At 37.0% G+C, this 20228-nt stretch overlaps 1 protein-coding gene across 5 annotated transcripts in view; it reads left to right on the top strand.

Moving 5' to 3' along the window:
- LOC109916979 (SRSF protein kinase 2-like) overlaps positions 1 to 20228 on the top strand; it is a 185115-nt gene that overhangs the window by 46502 nt on the left and 118385 nt on the right. For all 5 annotated transcript variants that reach the window (XR_007264453.1, XM_048610175.1, XM_048610172.1 and 2 more), the window contains one exon: positions 17722 to 17867. Coding sequence is in view for 4 of the 5 variants with exons in the window: in XM_048610175.1 (XP_048466132.1) it covers positions 17722 to 17867 (146 nt within the window). In the remaining variant the exon portion in view is untranslated. The remainder of the gene's footprint in view (positions 1 to 17721; positions 17868 to 20228) is intronic.

The raw sequence follows: 20228 nt of genomic DNA, 5'->3' as shown, positions 1-20228 counted from the left end.
AAGTCACCATGAAGGTCCCGCCTTCTGAACCTCACTCCTTCCCTGAGATGTGGTGACCTTTTAGGTTAAACCACGCCCAGTCGTCATTCTCTTTAATGAGAGTTCTTTGGGACTGTAGTGATTGTACAGCAAATACATGTGGCACGTATGTTAAGTGCGTGTCTCATTGCACATCTCCTGATATGTTGTAGAAGTACATCCACATCTACACCAAGGATTATAATTAGATTTACTATTTCAATGGTTTCTTTCCAAAAACACTTTACATTCGATCTCTTGTACCCTGCATTTCTTTGCATTCTGTCATTGCAAATGATTTGCAGCTGCTGTTCCGTTGAGTGATGTGCCAGATTTAGCATTTTTTGTGTAGATATTACAATAGTGTAATTCAAAACCTAACATTACTCTGAAGCTCATTGGTATTTACAAACTTCAATTTAATAGTCTATTTCTAATTTCTCCCGAAGGTGCCAATTTATACTGTGGAACTGTTCCGGCATGACTGATATCTCATTCAAATGGCCAATCTTTATGTCTGAACCTTGATTATGTTTGTAGAGATTTTGATAAACATCACAATCAATCTGAATCCTGTCTTCCCTTTACTTTCAGGTGCATGGTTTTCAGCAGGAATTAATAATAGTCAAGCCCAGGAATTTGGGCAACCTTATTCTGTCTCTATATCTCCCCAACTCTTACATTGCCCCCACTCCCCCAATTCTTCCTCCACCCCAAATTGCCAATGTCTTTTTTTTTACTTCGGAATGCTGGACTAACATCTCGGCTATCATTGTTCCAGTAGTTTATGTAATATGACAAAGAAGCTGAAGTCCATTAGCCTCTCATTGCACCATTGACTAGTGTTGATATGTGTTTCAACTGAACTTATGGTATTTTAAATGACTGAATGGCTGCCAGTTTTGACAGTTGGTTTGCTTGCATGTCTGATGTTAAACTATCTACCTTTCTATTTAGAAAAAAAGGTTACATTTTCAGAACGATAAACTATAAAGTAAACTGTTAAATTCTTTCTGTTGAATGTGTTAGTCAGCTTCCATTATGGCAGTACTCATAATGGCAACTGGTTAGCTCAGTGGTTAAAAAGCTAGCATGTGGATCAGATTAGTGCCAACAACCCATGGTTCAGTTCTGGCTGAAGTAGATTTGGAGCTGTTTCTTTGCCCTACCCATAGTAAACATAAAATACCACTTCACAGTGATTAGGTGAAAGATCACCAAGGACTTGTCTTCGGGCAGGGAACTCCGGAAGACTACTCATAAAACATACAAATATTCGAAAGATATCAAAGAATACATTGATATGCAAAGAAACATCTCAATGATACTTTTTTAAAAAAAGCTGGACCTTTCCTTTTCAAAAGGCTGAGATTTCAAAGGGATATTTGAAGGTTTTAAGATTTTAAGAAGGCTCAAGAAAGTTGACCTGGGTTAATTGTGAGGACAAATTATACCTGAGAAAGCAAAACTTATTTGGTGAACAGAAAAATAGATGTGCTCTTGGACAGATAAAGAATGGATTGAAAGATGTATTTGATATTTGATAGAATTCAAGTCCAAGAAAAAAATGTAAGCTTTGTCCAACTTTTATCCACAAATAGATTCTTAGAAAAATGTAGCATTTTAACAACGTTGATTTTACACTGTAAAATCTGTGGATTTAAAGTTTTCTTATTCACAGTGGAAAGCACTTGCAGTAAAGAAAGACTTGTTCAGATTTAGTTAATTTTCGATCATATATGCATCTCTTATTTGGAGAAAGAGTCCTTGTGCACTCAAGTAGGTAATAAACTAAATGACAAATGATTGGAAAACTATTGATTATTTTTTCTGAAACTGAATTTCAAAGACGGTTCAAAAAAATTACAACTTGTTGATTCATGGCAGAATTCATATTCATTGACATGTAGAAAATTCAAGAGAAAAAACTTACAAAACAAAAACACAATTTGTTCCCAGCTTGGCAGTTGAATCTTAAGCAGAAAATTCTAACCTTTTGTTTATATTAGTAGACCTCCCATTTGTGGTGTGTGTGCTGAGTCGTAACACACAATATTTCGTTACAAAGGGAATGCATATAGCACAAAATGCATTTTAAGGATACTGATTTACAGTGACGAAGTCTCAATTTTTAATTGAGGTTTTTTCCTTTGATATCATGGTAGTTCAGTTTTTGTCTCATGCATTTTAAAACTGCAGATCAGTAGCCTTGATTTATTGTATAAACACGGGGAAAGAAACCGGAAATAGTTAGCAGATCGGGCACCATCTGTGATGAATTAGAAGTTGAGTCAATCGGATGTTTCATGTCTAACACCCTTCTTTAGCGATGGATTTTTTTGTTTCATTTTTATGTGGTCCTTTAAAATTAAGTGCACAGAAGTAATATGTTTAAGTTGCAGGATGTATTGCAATCTGGTGGGCACTATGTGCCAGATTGAAAATGGTGACTAAGCAGTATTAGTTTGGGCGTTGATGGTTGTCCAGACTTTTAAAGGCACTGTCGGCAACCCAGTTCCTTGGGTGCTGGAGAAGGATGAGAGCTTGGGCTTTGCTAAGACTGATGAGGGTTGAGGAGTTTTCCAGAACTAGCAGAAGTGCTTGGGAAATGTAGCTTTGAGATGGACTATTTTCTGTGGTTTATCAATAGTTGTGTGGAGTTTTGGAGGCTTGGGCAGATTTTAGATAGATCCTGGGATTTGCCACCATTGTAGAGGTGCTTTGGAAGATTTGAGATTGGGAGAAACACACTGGTAGAATGTATGTTTTATTTCAGAAGGTGATTCTTAATGTATGATAGAATGAAGGTGCCTAAAAAGGGCTTGCTTGTTGAGATGTCCAGTCCAAAGATGTGCAATTTGGGTGGATTGACCACGCTAAATTGTCCCACAGTATCTAGGGATGTGCAAGCTAAGTGGCTTAGTCATGGTAAATGTGGGGTTATGGGTTTGGGTGGGATGTTCTTGGGATGGTCCGTGCAGACTTGATGGGCCAAATGGCTCTTTCTGCACTGTAGGACTTGTATGAAAATGTCCACCAATCTGAATAGGAAAGCTGTGAGACCTGTGTATGAGCAGTGCATCAGTGTCTGAGAAAATCTTTGCTGTCTGTCAGTAAACTAGATAGCAGACAGTCAAAGTCCATTGAATTTTCTAATTTTTTAATGTTGTTTATGTTAGTGAGCCAGCACAACAACAGTTTCTAATTGAAAGCTGTAATTAACTGATCGATTTTTGGATGCCATGCTCTTTTGCCTTCTGTGCATATTAACAACAAAATAATATGATTAGCTATATCTTAACTTTAACTTGATCTGACCTATTTTGAAATTATTCTTGTAAATTTAAACACAATTTGTTGTAATAAGGTTATACATCTTATGTTGTCATTAAGATTTGCACTTCAGTTGAGAAACCCCTTTTATTTTAGATCCCTGTTCATTTGGTCTGTTCATTCTGTACAACCACTAATGATTTTTTTCCTAATCAGCTCCAAACAGTACTTTAGCAGTGATTCCCCCAACTCCCAGTAGGATTGCATTATAAATTTATTTTTGGAACTTCCAAAAGACTAAATTGGTAACCTACATCATCAGAGTATGTCCAAGAGTGAAAGGGTCTTCTAAATAATGGTCCCCAAAAAGGGTACAGAAGATATTCCTCAAAAAAAGTTTTAAAAAAAAAAAAATTCTTGCTATTTTCTCTCAAATTCAATGTCTTCCCCTTCTATTATTTTGGTCAGTCTTTGCTGGATTCTAAAACCTGCCCACTTTTCTGCTGTACCACTAATTTTCACACCATTGTATGCCCTTTCTTTCCAATTTTTAGCTCCCCCTTCATGTTCTTGATTAGCCACAGGAAATTTGCACTTTTCAGGAATGAAACTATCTGCAGCATTAAGCAAGGAATTATTGGATTCTTCAAAGCTTTTTAAAACATCTTTGTTTTGGTATTTATTTCTGTTACAGTCAAGGGAAGGTGTTAAATAGTATTGGCAATACATGTAGGTACATGTATGATTGCATTGTTCCCTTTTTAGTGTAAAGGGTAAAGACTGCCCATTTTTTGCTGATATTGTGTTAATGTAATTAAAGAACTGATCTAGTACTGAAATATAAGATTTGTACTGATTTTGATGCGGCTTTTCCACTGAACACTTCTGATTTCTGCCATCTTGTGTGGAGAAGAGCGTGGCACTATTCCTAACCGTGATTCAATGCACACTGTAATATGTATGTCATATTAGATAACTAAAGGCTAGCTAGAAATTGCAATTATTTAACACCTAGAAGTTAAGTTTATATCATTATAGACATTTAAAGCTCACCTATAACCTTCAATTTTATCTTAAAGTTTGATGGTTACGTCATGAATGTGTAGCTACATCATATATTTTGTAAAGAAAGCTAGTTTGTCTTTAAAATAGACATGAGGGGTTTTACAAAATGGCTTCCAGAAGTCATATGACTACCCTTGTGGATTACACTGGAGTTGGAACCAGACTGTACTTGCCTCAAGAAGAAATTACATGAACTTAAATGAACATTTCTAAAGCTAAACAGAAACTCATTGACACTGGCTTTCCTGGAACTGTGAATAGCTCTTTCTATCTCACCAAAAACCCAATGGAATGACAACTATTTAAGTTAATGGTTGAGAAAGTTCAAAAGTTAATTACTTCCACTAAAAGGCAATATCTGTGCTCCCAAACAGGAAAAACCCAATACCTGGAATGGAAGGATGATTTAACAGTTTGGGATATTAGGCATTTTAAAGTTTCTTTTTAAACTTTAAGCTGCATTAACAACTGGCTCTGAGTAACCATTTTGTACAGAGGTCTCAGGAGACTCACCTGAACATGATAAAATCATTTTTAAACAGCTTCTTGACAGGGAAACAGAGGGAAGTATCCTGAACTGTTATGTGAAGCAGGCTACTAAGAGCAACACAATGTTGTAGAAGTGGAAAAATGCCTTCACTCACTACCAGTCCAGTTGTGCTGAAACTTCCAACAGTTCAACTTTAGAAGCCATCACAACCCTTTCGCTGCAAAAAGAGAATCTTCAAGCAAGTCAGGCCTGCAATGAGAGTAGAGACTGATGTCATTTTTCGTGCTTATATCTAACTTTTATCTTCACTATAATCTTTTGTATCTGTATTTTAGCTAATAATCATTACTTTTTTCATTGTAATAGCTTCAACAATAGTTGTGAAATGAAGTAACCTTCTACCATGTTTAAAACATAAGAGTGTGTTGCTGGTTATTTTAAAAACAAAGAAGGGAGCTATACACAAACATTGTTAAATCCTTAGTTCACTGACTACTCTGAGGACGCAACTGGTCTGTGGTTGTGACAGTTAGCAGTTAGCAATTATTTATTAGTTCATTTCTGTCTACTGAAGTGGTTCAAATGATTAATCTTACTTCAGAAGACAATTCCCTATTGCAGTAACACAAATCTTTTCATTTCCACGCAATCTTCTCTTTGTTTAAGATGCAAGGTAGAATGGGGCAATCACAGTAGTCTGCTGATGTTGTGTAAAAACTTTTACCTGAAGCCTATCTCTTCAGCCATGTCTTTAGTGCCTTCTGTTAAACCTTGCATTTCTTTTTGTGGTCTGTTCTGATCTGTGCAGTGTCTGGTGATGATTACTACTTTAAAGTAAGTATGTAAGTGCAAGTTGTTTGTTGTTTCAACTTCTTTCAGCTACCAGAAGGACAATATTTTTCAATCATGTGGCTGTATTCAAAACCAGATGTTAGAACTGAAATGTTACATTGTAACCATGTGCATTTTCCAACATTACAAATGATTTGTGTTAATCCTTTTCACTGCAATGACCTTAACTACTTAATTAACAGATTTAACAGCTCAACATCTGTAGAAGGTAATTTTACTTCAGTACATATGATAGATGTTTACCTGGAATGTTATTTCTGATCAAGTGAAGAGAAACAACTTGATCAAATTATAATAGTTGTCATCCACAGTTGCTTGCTAATGAGTAAGATTGCCCATAGGAAAGTCTGTGTCGTGGGTCATTGTTTGGCTGATGAGCCCAATCCTAGAGCCACATGCTTTTGCCAGGTAGAAGTGGTCCTTGGCCTTGATTGTTTGCATCCTTTTCTCCGTACTTCCTCTTGTTGATGGGCGTTTTCCAAGTATTGTGTCCCTTCATACAGGAGTTTTCTCCAAGTTAGTTTTTTCTCTGAGGAGCTCCTGAGGGGTTGCGTTGACATCTATGTTGCATTTCCTGAGGGAAGCCTTCAGGGAATCTTTGAAATGCTTCCTTTTGACCTATTGTTTGAGTACATTCCTTGAGATGGGTAAAGATTTGCTTTGCGAGTTGGAACTTGGGCATCCTAAGCACATGGCTGGCCCATGGAGTTAGTTTTGATGATCATGGCCCTAATGCTAGTGCTATTAGCTGTTTTAATCACGCTAATGTTAGTACATCTGTCCTCCCAACTGATTTGAAAAATCCATCTCAAACAGTGTCGGTGGCACTTCTCAAGGGTCTGCAGGTGGTGTCCACACTTAGTGCAAGTTTTGGAGCTATATGGAAGAGTCTGAAGGATGACTGCCTTATTCAAAAGACCTTGGTATCAGCACAGATGTTATCGATATCTAAGGCACTCGTCCTTTGGCATCCAAAGTCGGCACTCTCAGATTGGATGCTATGTTGAATCTCTGTATCGATGTCAGCCTTAGATGAGTAGTTATTTTCCAGGTAAGGGAAATGTTCGGGATGATTGTTTTCTGTCGATCTTAATGTCGGGATAGATGGGAAATTGACCTGGGATGGGTTGGTAAAGGATTTGAGTCATCTTGACTCAACTGCCACTCAAGAATCCCAAAGGGCAGCGATAATAGAGTTGAAGTGCCTGAATTCACAGGCACTAAAGGCAGTTCTTCATTATGAACGACGGATTTGCTTGTTATCCATGAGGGTTTGATCATTCCAGGCTCTGAGATTGACCTTGGTTTTCAGACTCTAGGTAGATGAGCCAACTAAATGAGCCCAATGGTTTTGGAATAGACTATTTTTAGGGCTCCTTTTCTAGCCATGTCCCCATCTAGGTTGAGTAGAGTGAATCATGAGGTAGGACAGGCTGGATGAACCATGAGCTTCTTCCTGGCCTTTTTTTTATGTTTATATTTTATTCAAATAAACTTACTATTCAATAGGTGACAATCCATGGAGATGCTCGAATGTTCTGCTCACCGTGATGAAAGTTGCTGAAATGCGTACGTGTTCTTATTCCAAGAGCGCAATGACTAGATCAAACTCCACTGCCAGTGCTCCGGTCCAACAATCCTTTCACTTCTGAGCTATGTGTCTATGTGTGTGTGTTTATCCAGTTCCAATGTCACAAACACTTCCGTGACTCAAGATCTCCCTACTGCTGACTCCTACATCCATCGTCATAGCTGTTGATATTGCATGAGTATCCTCCACCTGGCTTGCTGTTGAGGACTTGTTTTGGTTTGTGCATTATCTGGATCCTCCCCTCTGAGTTGAGAACTCCTGATAGCATTGTTCTTGGGATCAACAGAACATTCGAGCGTCTCCATGGATTGTCATCTATTGAATAGTGAGTTTATTTGAATAAAATATAAACATAAAAAATAAGGCCAGGAAGAAGCTCACGGTTCATCCAGCCTGTCCTACCTCATGTTGCAACATGTCAAATATATTAACTCTATTGCACTCCTTCTCTGGCACATTGATTCACTCAAAAAAGACAAAAATTTAGCCAAGGATTTTTTTCCTATGGTGGGAGAAAGCACCAGAAAATTCAGTCACGTTGGCAGGATTGGACCTTTTTTCCATTTAAGCTGTACAGAGATGCATTATAATGCTGTTCTTCTATCAAACCATTCACACAAAAATAACATCTTGCTGACAACTGATTATCGTCTGTAATTTCCTAAGTTTACCTATTTCCATATTTAAACGTAGGCACCAGATGGACTTTTACAAGTTTTTGGAAACAGTCCCAAACTCCAGTGATTAGCTGAATATATGAGCCAGTGGCTCAAACTATTTTTGTGACTGAAATAATGGGAGTAGCAAGGCTAGGTGAAATAGCAGGGTTGAATGGGTAATCATGAATTATAGGTAAGTGTTTTATTTGGAGGGAGAATACAAGGGAGGACAGGAGGGAATGAACTTAGGACGCAAATTAAAAGTGAGTTGAATTTGAGTGTCTATTCATTGAGAGGATTGAGGGATGTGAGGACAGTGTAAAGGAAATTCACAGGATCATTGGAGATGTGGATCTCTGGGGAGATGTGAAATGCATGCAAAAAATAGACATAAATCCGCAAAGTCATGTTATCATGGATATGGTGTGCTGCCTCTGCTTTAAAAATGAATGTATTCTAATTCCAGTTTGAAGGTTGTCTGTCCAGTGTTTAAAAGTAGGATTCTTCAAATTGAAAATGTTCCAGTGTGAAGAATGAAGCGAAGAAAGGTGCACTTTACATGAACAACTGAATTGTTGGTGATAAAGCATGATGTTTTCCCTTTTCCTTCAAATCAAATGAAGAGGAGATGAGATGTGACTTTGTATTAGTATGCCTTTTCTAGTCAGTTGGGTAGATTTTGTGATGCTCATAAAAAGAAAATTCTGGTGTGCTCTTCCCCCAGTCCTCCTGTTAAATTGCAAGCAAGCATAAATGACATAGAGTTATTTTAGAGAATTCTCAATCCCTTTATTTACCCGTCAATATTTCTTCAATGAAAAGCAGTCAAGATCCTTGAACTTTAATAATTTGGAGAATAATATCCCAGCATAATTTTTTCATCCTTCTATTTTATCAATGTCCTTTAGAACAGATGCATCAATAGTTGCACATAATTACCGTAATATAAGCTGGGATAATGTAAATGGCAGAGAGGAGAAACAGTTTTTGAAGTATATTTATAAGAAGTATGCATAGTAATAAGATGTTAAAAGGAGCAATGGAGCCAATTAGGGACTGAAAAGAGCGTTCACATGAGGCAGAGTAATGACTAAGCTATTAATTGAGTACTTTGCATCTGTTATGATCATGATTTTCCCCATCCAGTACCTAAACTACCTCTTTCACTGTAGCTGGAATCTTATAGGGGATCTGAACAATGTATGCTCTGATATGATTTGTGCCAGAATCAAACAAAAAGTCCAGTAATGCCTATTTCAATATTGGGAGCATCTCATTTCATCTTTATGCTTTTGCTGAGCTGTATGATGGATTTCACAAGGCAGTGGCAAGTTGTCATTTAGGAGAATTATAGCTTGTTTATACACTTTTTATTAATGCTACGACTTGCCTCTTTAATATTCAGCTTCCAGTCTTCCAAATGTGCTAAACGAACTAGACATTGAGAAATTGCAGTGTGGAAATCAGATTGGGTACCTGGCGACTTCAACTTGCTGGTTGTTCCAAAGAACCTCCATGTTAGACACCTGTCATCAACATCCCAGGGCACATTCCATTGGCACTGGCTCCATGTACTTCATGCCTGTGGACATTAAAGTCTGACATGTGTCCGTCTCTAAAGAACCCTCATAGCTCAGCTCCCATCCACTTACAGGACACTTCTGCACTTAAATGCTGCACCGGCAACCACCCTTGTCATGGTGCTGCAAGGGCACTTGGCCTTCAGGGACAGGCACCCATTTCACAACTGGACCAGGCTGCATCTTTGGGTTCGTCACTCACTGTCGTAGCACTCATTCTGAGCCTACCTGGATGCTCACAGCATCTGTGACTTACCTTTGTGCACTTTATTTTCTCAACCAGAGCTACCAGACGGATGTTACTTTTGTCTTTATAAAAACTGAAAGAACTGTAAATGCTGTAAATCAGAAACAAGAATAGAAATTGCTGGAAAAGCTCAGCCAGTCCGCCAGCATCTGTACAGAGAAATCAGACTTAATGTTTCGGGTCTGGTGACCCTTCCTCAGAACTGTTCAGACCTGCTGAGCCTTTCCAGCAATTTCTATTTTTTGTAACGTTAGTCTTTCCTTGCTGTTTAATGCGTATAAAAAGTCAGGAAGCTAGCCATGGTTGTCAGCATGCCTTATGTCAATGGGATAACCTTCACCCAGGGGGGCACAGCACAGTAAACAAAGGGCACCCACTGATACTAGTCCAGGGGCTTGGACACAGCTAGTCAGCGCTTAGGTCAGTAACCATCAGGATGGTTTCCACATAAGGTGTAAGAAACCAAATGTTGGGTAGCCCACCACCTGTCTTGGTTCTCTGATCTGTTGGCAGCTTGCCTGGATGCACAGCCTTTATTATCAAGCTGTATTTCAAGTTGATAAGTCACCAAGACTAGATGGGTGACGGCCAAACATACTGAGGGATACAAGGGTGAAAATTGTGGGCATGTTGCCTATAATCTTTTAAATTCTCATCAGGTTTGAGGGTAAGGAATTGTGGCAGATGATGGTGGCAGAGGACTGGAGAAATTTAAATACTATACACTTCGAAAGGAGGTCTGAGAATAAGCCCAGCAATGACATTTTAACTTCAGTTTGAGATACCTTTTGAGCAACAAAAATCCAGCAAATAATTAATAATCAAGGAAAGACGGTGCTCATTTTTAAAGGCAGATATTTCTAAACCTAAGTTTTTTTTTAGAAATGGTAACAAAGAGGTTTGATGAGGATAGTACTGTTGATATTTGGTGTTTGAGAAAGTGCCACATAATAGACTTGTTAGTAAAATTGTTGTGGAAAAAAGGAAGAGTGGCAGCTATTAAGACCCACTGGAGTAGCTTGCCATAAATCAAGCTCAGCTATTTCCGGAGTCATATCAAACGCTGAAGTTTATTTTAAAGTACCACAGTTTACCTGACTTTCAGACCAAGGTTGATAGAAAGCATGAGCCAGGTTTCTGTACTAACCAAGAATTATTATTACAGGTAATTAGACTATAGCTACAAGATATATATAGATATAAACTATTGACATATAATACTATGACTAAAACACTAATCCCCTTAAACTCCCCCTCACACGTGCATACAGACAAATATATAGGGTAAATTGATAATTCACAGAGGAAGAATTTCTCCCAATTTGCTTCCCAATTCCAATGTTAAGGTGATCATTCTTTGGCTGGGCAGATCTTTTATTGTTCAGATGTATTTCTCTGGTTGCTTCCACTGGTTTGTAGGAAGTGAAGAATAACTGATTCACTTGGAAAATTCCAAAGAATAATCAATTCAAAGTCACAGCTTACAGCAACTGCTGCAGGAAAGGTAATTAATATTCTTTAGGTTTAAACTGAGTCAGGCAGCTTTTGGGTTGGGAGAGGATCTGTAGCCTTCATTTCCTCACTTTGTGTCTCTGTAATCTGTTTCCAGCTCCAAGCTGCTCAGCTACCCGAGAATCAATCACACAGTCATTGGCAAGCAAAACATCTCTGTCATTGATACCTGCCAACGAGTCCACAGGCCACTCAACTTCTTGTTGCCAGCATCAGCTGCATCAGTCCATACCCTCAGCTCCAGCTGGTCTGCAACCTGAACTTTAGTTATTGTACTGTTTGTTCCTGCTATGGATATCAGGTTACTTACTTTCAATTTGCAGCTACACTATCAGATACTGTTTTATAAAACAGTTCTTTCTCATTTCAGTCTGAAGTTTTTAAAAATGCAAACATCAAAAGACATGATCCATACACAATATGGGTACAAAGTTGGCTGAGTGATGGGAAGCCCAGGGTAGCCATGAAGAGGTGTTTATTAGTTTAGATAAATATATTTTGTAGGTTCCTTGGGTGGAACTAGGATCTCTGTTTTTCTTGACATTTATCAATGACTTGAACTGCAGGGCAGAGTTTCATATCCCCAGAATTTGGATATGAGACAAAGCTGGGCAATATTGTGAAGAAGATAGTGATAGACTTGAAGAGCACATGGACAGAGTAATGGAACGGCAGACTCATGGCAGGCAAAATGTAATGCAGCAAAGTTGGGAGTGATGCACTTTGATAAGAGGAAAGGCATTATAAAACTAAATAATACAAGTCTAAAGGAATTGCAGGAACAGCACAACTGGGGATATGTACCCCAATCACTGGAAGTTGGTAAGGCAAGCTGAGAAGGTAGTTAAAAAGGTATGCAAGATACTGGACTTAATAAACAGAGGCAAAGAGTAGAAAAGCGAGGTGGTCACAGTGCAACTTTCTAAAATACACTGGTTCAGTCTCAACAGGAGTATTGTTTCCATTTCTAGGTGCTGCATTTTGGGAAGGAAATAAAGAATTTAGAGAGGGTGCAGAAAAAAAATTATGAGAATGTTTCTCACCTGTGGAACTCATGGTGTTGTGGCTAGTTTGGGGAAGCTGGTCTTAGCCTTAGAGAGGACAGGGTTGAGATGTGATTTGATAGAGATGTCCAAAATCACGAGGAATCCAGTACAGAGAAAATGGAGAAAATGGAAGAAAAATTGTGGAAGCGTTGCGTATCATATGACACAGATTTATAAGTGGTTGGCAAAAGTACCGTAGGAGATGTGAAAAGCTTTATTAAACAGTACATGGTAGGTTCAGGAATGCACTGTTCCCCAACGTGAGTATGTATAATAATTCAATTGTATATGTGAACATACATAGTTTATTGAAAATCAAATAAAATGTGCTCTAGGTTAAATGGTCTGTGTCACTGTCTTCTATCTACTTTCAATATGGAAGTGGGAATTTGGAATTAAGTGACAGTTTCCCAATGGGTACCTGACTAGTACTGGAAATAAAAATATAATCCAACATATATTAGAATTACATGCAGGGAATAAATGGATTTACTTTAAGATATGCCAGTGCATGTAAGGGGCAACTTCATCAGGATACATCAGTACCTCTACGTAGAGGAGAACACAACTCAAAATTCTGAAAACGAATTAGCCTATCAAAAATTGAATGAAAACAAAAATAATGAAATTAAATCATATCAGGAATATCAAAGTAAATGTTCCATGCAATGCCCAACAGTTTATAAGAACAATTAAATGTCACATACCATCGTGCAAGAATTTAATTGCTCAATGTTGGATAGCACAATCCAAAGCAGAAAACATATGCAAGTAATCAGATGATCCGTGTCTAATTATCTTATGCATCCTGATCCTATGAATAGCAGCCTTTGTCCAAACTAGGATAATTCACACAAAGATGAAAAAGCATAGAAGTATTTGTGTTGATTACAGTAATACATTAAAACAGAAGTCAAAGTTCCAGTTATTGGAAGAAACATTGCTGTGATTCTCTGACTCAGTACATTGATACAGATGTGATGATATGTGTGTGTATACTATATCAAACCATTGTGCATTTAATTGTAGCATTTGTAGGAGCAATTGAGTCATGCATCAAGTTTCTTGACGTGACAGTACTTGCCTTAGGGACAGTCAGGGTCAGAGGGTTGAGTAAGCTACTTTGCTGACAATTTACCTGGAAATTAAAGCTAATGTGTTGGACTGTGACTTTCAAGTTACAGCCATTGTAGCTGTGGTTCATGTGGAACTAAAGCAGTATATATCATTTCTCGATCTTGCATTGTTTCATAGGTTTCAGCCATGTAGTAAAACATAACTCTAATCCTCTTTCACTATTCCACCATAAACATGGCCATGAGCTGTTCAGTTGAAATAGCCTTCCAAGTCAAGTACTGGAAGTAAAAATCATAAAATGTTTGAAAATTTGTTACTGCAATGCAAAAGCATAAGATGGACTCATTTGCCTTATTTTGAATAGCATTCCAAAAATATTAAATAATAAAAGTGCCCAAAAGTGGAGAGGGGAAAGAAAATAAACGCAGAAACTATCACTCGAGAAAAAGTGCTAGAGAAACTAATGGGGCTAAAGGCTGATAATTCCCTGGACCTGATGGGTTCCACCCTAGGATTTTAAAATGGATGCATTGGTAGAAATCTTCCAAGAATCCTTAGATTTAAGAAAAATCCCAGAGGATTGGGAAACTGCCAAAGCAACACCCTTATCCAAAGGGACGGAGACGTAGTTGTTGGGAATATTAATGTTAAAGCGATGTAATGCAGTTTGTTTAGTCCTTGTCAATGTATTTCTATGCTCGATTTGTAATCCATAATGGTTGTCATTCGTAGGATGACTAAATTTCTCACAATATCTTGTCCAAATATTTGTGGAAGATTCCATTACAGAAATATTTGGTACTGTACAAATCCACTTTCGTTCCAAGAATGTAGGCGTAAGACACTGAGGTAATTCACAAGATTCATTCAAGTACTGATTCTCTGAGAGATGTAGTTGCATGCAGCATCTTAATTTACTCCTGTGGCTTTATGTAACATCTCAGCACATGTATTTTCATGTGCATAAATATTGCAGATTCAAAGTTTTTTTTTAACTTGTATGTTAATGCTTTGTCAGATTATCTGTTCTGAACATTCGAACAAAGGTGAAGAAACTGTTTTAAAGAACAAATTTAATGTTTGATAATATAGTTCATGTGAATCTAAGTGTTAAGATAATAGAAATCCTGCTTAAATCAAGATGCATGGAAAACGGAAGTACTGATTTTATTTTGCATGACATTTTGAACAGATCATAAGGAAAAATTAGACTGAATATTGCAGCATTTTCCCATAACAATGTTTTAATAATTAGGTATTAAAGCAAAGCTGAGAGCTTAATGTTTTGTTAACTTCTAATGAAGATGGACATTTCATGGAACATATCACAAATTTTTATACACATTTCTTTGTCAGTTGAAAATTGCTTCGCTGCCAGTCTTTAGGTCATTCTAGTGTTCTCCAGCTGGTTGCCAGGCACCAGCCCTCTCAAATATTTGCTTGACCCTTTCAGAACATGACAACTTTTACTCAGTATCTCCATTTATTACAGATCAGAATGAAAGCTGAGTGGTCCATAACCAGATTTCACCCTGTGTGTGCCACATTGCATTTTGGTTCCATTTTGTCTTTTAGTACCCTGTTATCACAGGTTTAAGTATCAGAAAAATCTGCATGAACAAGTATCTCCATTTCTGGGATTACATTAATGACCTAGTCAGTGTTATTCTTGGAGATGTTCTAATTATCTCTGACTGTGATTCAATTGCTGACATATCATCTCTGAGTTAAAAAGTTGCAAATTCACATGATTTGAGTCCTTAATCTATATTGGCACTCCATGCGATAGTGAGGGACTCCTGCACTGTCATATATCTTGTGCTTCTACAAAATGACACTGTCACCCTCTCAGCTGGATGTAAAAGATTCTGCTGTACTATTTTGGGGAAGAGGAAGTGAGTTCTCCTGGTAGCCTGGCAGAGATGTATACCTTGATTTAATGTAATTAAATCTCTTAATCTGATCATGATCATGTTGTTTGTGGGATTTTACAGTGTAAAATTTCACTTCCATATTGATTACATTATAACCATAACAACTTTTTTTAAAAAGCTTCATTGGCAATAAAGCACTTTTTGTGACATTGGGGTTCTAGAGTTGAATAGGATGCAAGGCTTTTTCTTTAGTTATTAAAGGAAATTGCTTGTTATGTTGACTGAACATTGTAAATGAATGTGAGTCTATTATTAGAAAGAAATGACTCTGTGCAGTATGTGATAAAGATTTTAAAATAAGGATACAGGTATGTTTGCAATGTGAATATTAACATTTAATTAATAAATCTGTCATTTGTTAAAAGGCCGTCAATAATGCAATATAGTATATACTTTGCTGCTCATTTTGATTAATCAGTAACAAAAAGATGATTTATGTGGAACATTTTCACAAAGGCAACAGTTGTACATTACTTCATTGAAAACTATTTGTAGTCAGTAGCTAACGGAATATTTTTATATAATTAATATTTATGTGAATTAATGTACTGTGCTATGCTAGTCATGCAAAATACTTGCTGGAAAATTAAATGTGAAGATAAATACACTTGCAAAAAGAGAAAGAGAAGAATATTCTAAATTAACTTCAATTTTTGAAAAGAATTAGAATGATCTCTGCAGCTGGATTCATAAAATTTTTAGCTTTACAATATTTTGTTGTACTGCTGCACCCGCAGTGATGACTATTTGGTGGTTGTTCCTGAGCAATTGTTCATAAATGCAGAATCTGTTTCCATGGGAACCACTTTCCGTGATGTAATGAGCCAGATTGTTTGATGCTAGCAGGTACCAAAAGTGAACATTTTATCTTCTATTTTTACTATCGCATGAAAGATTCATCATCTTCCTTCAGACTTCTGTAATGATGGAGTATCAGAATTCAGTGACTAAACGCAGCATTACAGATAGCACAATGCCGGTTACATAGAGGTTGACATTTTAGCTATTTAGATTTTATACTTAATTTTTGTAACAATTGCTCTAGGAATGAAGAAGTTAAAATGTATAATTTATAAAAGATTAGATTGATGAGGATGGCAAATTTTATATTTCTTAAATAGCGTGCTTTAAATTAGAAAGTCCTTGTGGAAAGCAATGTCGGATGCAGCTGTTTTTTCAATTGGACCTGTGGTGAATCTCCCTTGAAGTCTCTTTTATTTATTAAAATTTGGGATCCCAGTAGCACGCCTGCATGCTATCCTTGTGAGCTGGAAACATCTGTCACTTTTTTTTTTAGTGTCAAAGAACGGAATGCGATATTGACATTTTAGGGGACACATACAAATTTGATTGTGCCTTCTGAAGAATGTACTGTAATTCTTCTATCATTTGTCCATTTTTTTCCTTTCTCTCCCTCCAAAAGCTTTGGTAATTTTGAAATCTCCTTGACACAATTACTGTTTGTCGATTGAGAACAGATTCAGCTAAACATATTTTTAGGCCTGTACGGAATTCTTGAAGCATAACTTTTAATATATTAGAGCTCATACGCTATAGAAAGAAAAGCTCTGAATCTTTGAATGTTGTATCAATGTACTTCTGTGGTGCTTTTAACACTTTATCCCAAATCTCATCATCAGAATTTCATTCACTTGTTTGGCTGATACCGTGGCGACACTCCATTGAGCTGGAGGTGTGGGAGGATTTAATTGTCAAATAAAGAATGTTACCACATAGCAACAGTGTATACTTAATCAGCAAACAAAGTCCTACTCACCTTCTTGGATTCTAAATCTACTTTCTTACAGCTTCTCAAAGGAGAGGAAAAATGCCTAAAATGCATGTGCATATAAATTGCACAGGTTCACAATTTTTATTAAAATCTCTGAATTGACAATGCAATTCTATAATTGACCTCTTGAAGAAGTTTGAATCTAGAATTGATTCTTACCCTATGGCCAAACATGCCTTTCTGTCAAGAATCTACCAAAGCTCTGTGCTCTTTCCTAACTGAGACCATTTGACTTCATAACAAAATCTTGCTGGCTGATGGATGTAACATTTTATTAAATGCATTTTTCCAATATACCAATGCATATTTCCTCACTTGAAGGCAGTAGCTCATGTTGGGGTATGGATTCAGAGTGGCCAACTCCTTGTCCATGTGCTGTTCTTGGATGCAAATGCAGATAATCATGTGACATTTGTACGGTATTTTAAGGTTGACTGGTTTGAAGCTAACATTGAGGGTGAGGAATTGAAATGAATTATGTCCTTTTTGAAGTTTGTTCCTTCATTAATCATAACTTTAAAAAAATTGTAACTTACATGCATGACATCTTAGAGTCTTGCCTTATTTTGCTCCGTTTCCTTCAAGGCCAGAGGCTCAACAGAAAGCTCCTGCAGGTCCTCCTCCTCCTCCTCCTCCTCCACCTCTACTTGACCATGCTCCTCCAGAACCTGAGGAGGAAATTTTGGGATCTGATGATGAAGAACAAGAAGACCCTGCTGACTATTGTAAAGGTAAACACCAGTCTACTGAGCTATTACAGGGAACATCTGATCTTTAAGTATAGACTTGACGCATGGCTGAGCTTTGTTTTGTTTCTGTGCCTACTTTGAATTTTTGCTGATGTACTGGAAAGTATGTCTATATGCTTTAGAACTTAGAATAATATTTAGTGAACAATACAAAATAAATACAACATTTCGTTTGGTTGTACAGAACTTGCATATTGAAAAAAGACATGTTTTCTCAAAACTTTTCATCTTGAACCCATCTGGATATTTCACAAGAAATAGAAGTATAAAGGGAAAGCAACATTAATACTTGATGAAAAGAGAGAGCATATTGGTTGGTGTTAGAATCTGGTGGAAACTTTGTCATTAAGAATGTACCAGTCAAATGATAACAGACAGTTGACTGCCAAGCTTTGTTTAAGTTTTAAGCTGGATTGGTCAAAGCATTGCATTCCAAACTGAACCAGAGAATCGCTGTCACCTATTTGCCTGAATTGCGTAGTATATGTACATGTTAAATAAGCTACTGCCATTTTATGGCTAATTTCTCAGGATATTGCCTTGACCTATCTGTGTTAACTTATCTGGTTTAAAATTGAAACAAAGCTTGAGAGTGAACTGTCAGTCATCATCTAACTGGTGCATTCTCCATGAAAATAGTACCAATCAGAGTCCAATGCCAACCAGTGAGCACTCTCTGCTTCTGTGATCAGCATAAATGTTTTCTCTTTATGTTGGTATTTCTGGCAAATTGCCTTAATGAGTGCAAGACAAAAAGTTTCAACAAAATATGCCTTTCTCAGCAATGCTAAAATATATCCTCTGAACACTTCAAGGTCACCGTGGTACTGTTTCAATGGAGAGGAGGAATAGAAATGTAAACTTCTCCTTTCATTATAAATACATAATCCTTTTATTAACTGGCACCAACGGAGCCAGGAGTGTGCCAGTTGATCCGGAGGCCCACGTAATCAATGGTGAAAATGTACACTAAGTAATAGAAATGTAATGTGGGGGTATACACATCACTGTTATACTCTTTACAGTATAAATTGCTTAAATAATAATGAAACTTTTGCCATAAATAAAACGTAACAGCAGAGAACCTTCTCACTCACACCCTCAACTGACTACTTGGACATTGGGGTAGATCAGGGTATTTGAGGAGAAACTGATTCAAAATTGAATCAACAGTCAATATTTCATATGGCCATTCAATTGAACAACAAGTATATTTACTTTGAGGTAAATAAATTAAAAACTATAATAATTGGACAGAATAATTCAGTAAACTTATCAAGAGTACCGGTTCATAAGGCGCCGGTTAAAACAACGTTTGCTGTAGTTTTGTAAGTACAAAGCAGTTATTTCAGATTAATTTGACTAGAAGATTCGCTATGATCATATAATGAATAACATTCCTGGAAAAAAGTTACAATAATTTATATCACCTGAAAAGTACAACTTGAAACTACAAGTTTTCCACAGATGTAGTTTATGGACTAACTTCTCCAGCTTAATTTGTTTAGTTATCATAACTAGAGCAAATAGATTCATGTAACATGGCTAAGGTTAAGGAGGAATTTGCATTGCCATGAACATGTTCATATCCCTAAGGCATCTTGAAGAACTTTGCATCAATAGATTATTTTTTAAAGTGCAATCACAATTAAGTAAATAAATTGAGTAGATAATTACATGAGCCAAGGTCCCACTAAATTAATTAATATTCAGACTATCTGTTTTTATTAGTACTGACTGAATGAGGAATGAAGGAGGCCAAAGTCAGTGATGGCCCTGAAGATTGGTATAAATTCAGAAAAACAGCAAACGAGGACTGAAAAGATAATCAAGACAGAAAATAAACTACAAGGAAGAAAAGCGAGGAATATAAAAACTGATAAGAGATTCTTTTAAAAATTAAAAAGGAAGAGAGAGGTCAAAGTGAATATAGGCCCCTTAGAAAATGAATTTGGGGGCAGAGTGATCAAGAACAAGAAAATGGCAAAAGAGTTAAACAGATATTTTGCATCAGTGTTTCTGGTGGAAGACACTTTGAACATCCCATTAATACTAAAGAATATGAGGAAGGAATTAAGTACCATCCTTAATGGGGCTAAAGGCTGTAAGTCTCCTGGCCCTGATGGCTTGCACCCTAGGACCCTAAAAGAAGTAGCTATAGAGATACTGGATGTGTTGGTTGTAATTTTCCAAAAATGGTTGGATTCTGGAGAAGAGTCAGAGGATTGGAAAACTGCTAATGTGATACCCCTATTCAGAAAGGGAGGGAGGCAAAAAGTGGGTAACCATAGGCTGATCAGCCTAACATCATTGTTGGAAAAGCATTGGAATCATGGTTAAGGA

Source organism: Rhincodon typus, chromosome 22 (genome assembly GCF_021869965.1).
Source record: "Rhincodon typus isolate 14 chromosome 22, sRhiTyp1.1, whole genome shotgun sequence".
Lineage (NCBI taxonomy): Eukaryota > Metazoa > Chordata > Chondrichthyes > Orectolobiformes > Rhincodontidae > Rhincodon > Rhincodon typus.
Note: the sequence above shows the minus strand (reverse complement) of the source record. Positions and strands in the feature narration are given on the sequence as shown.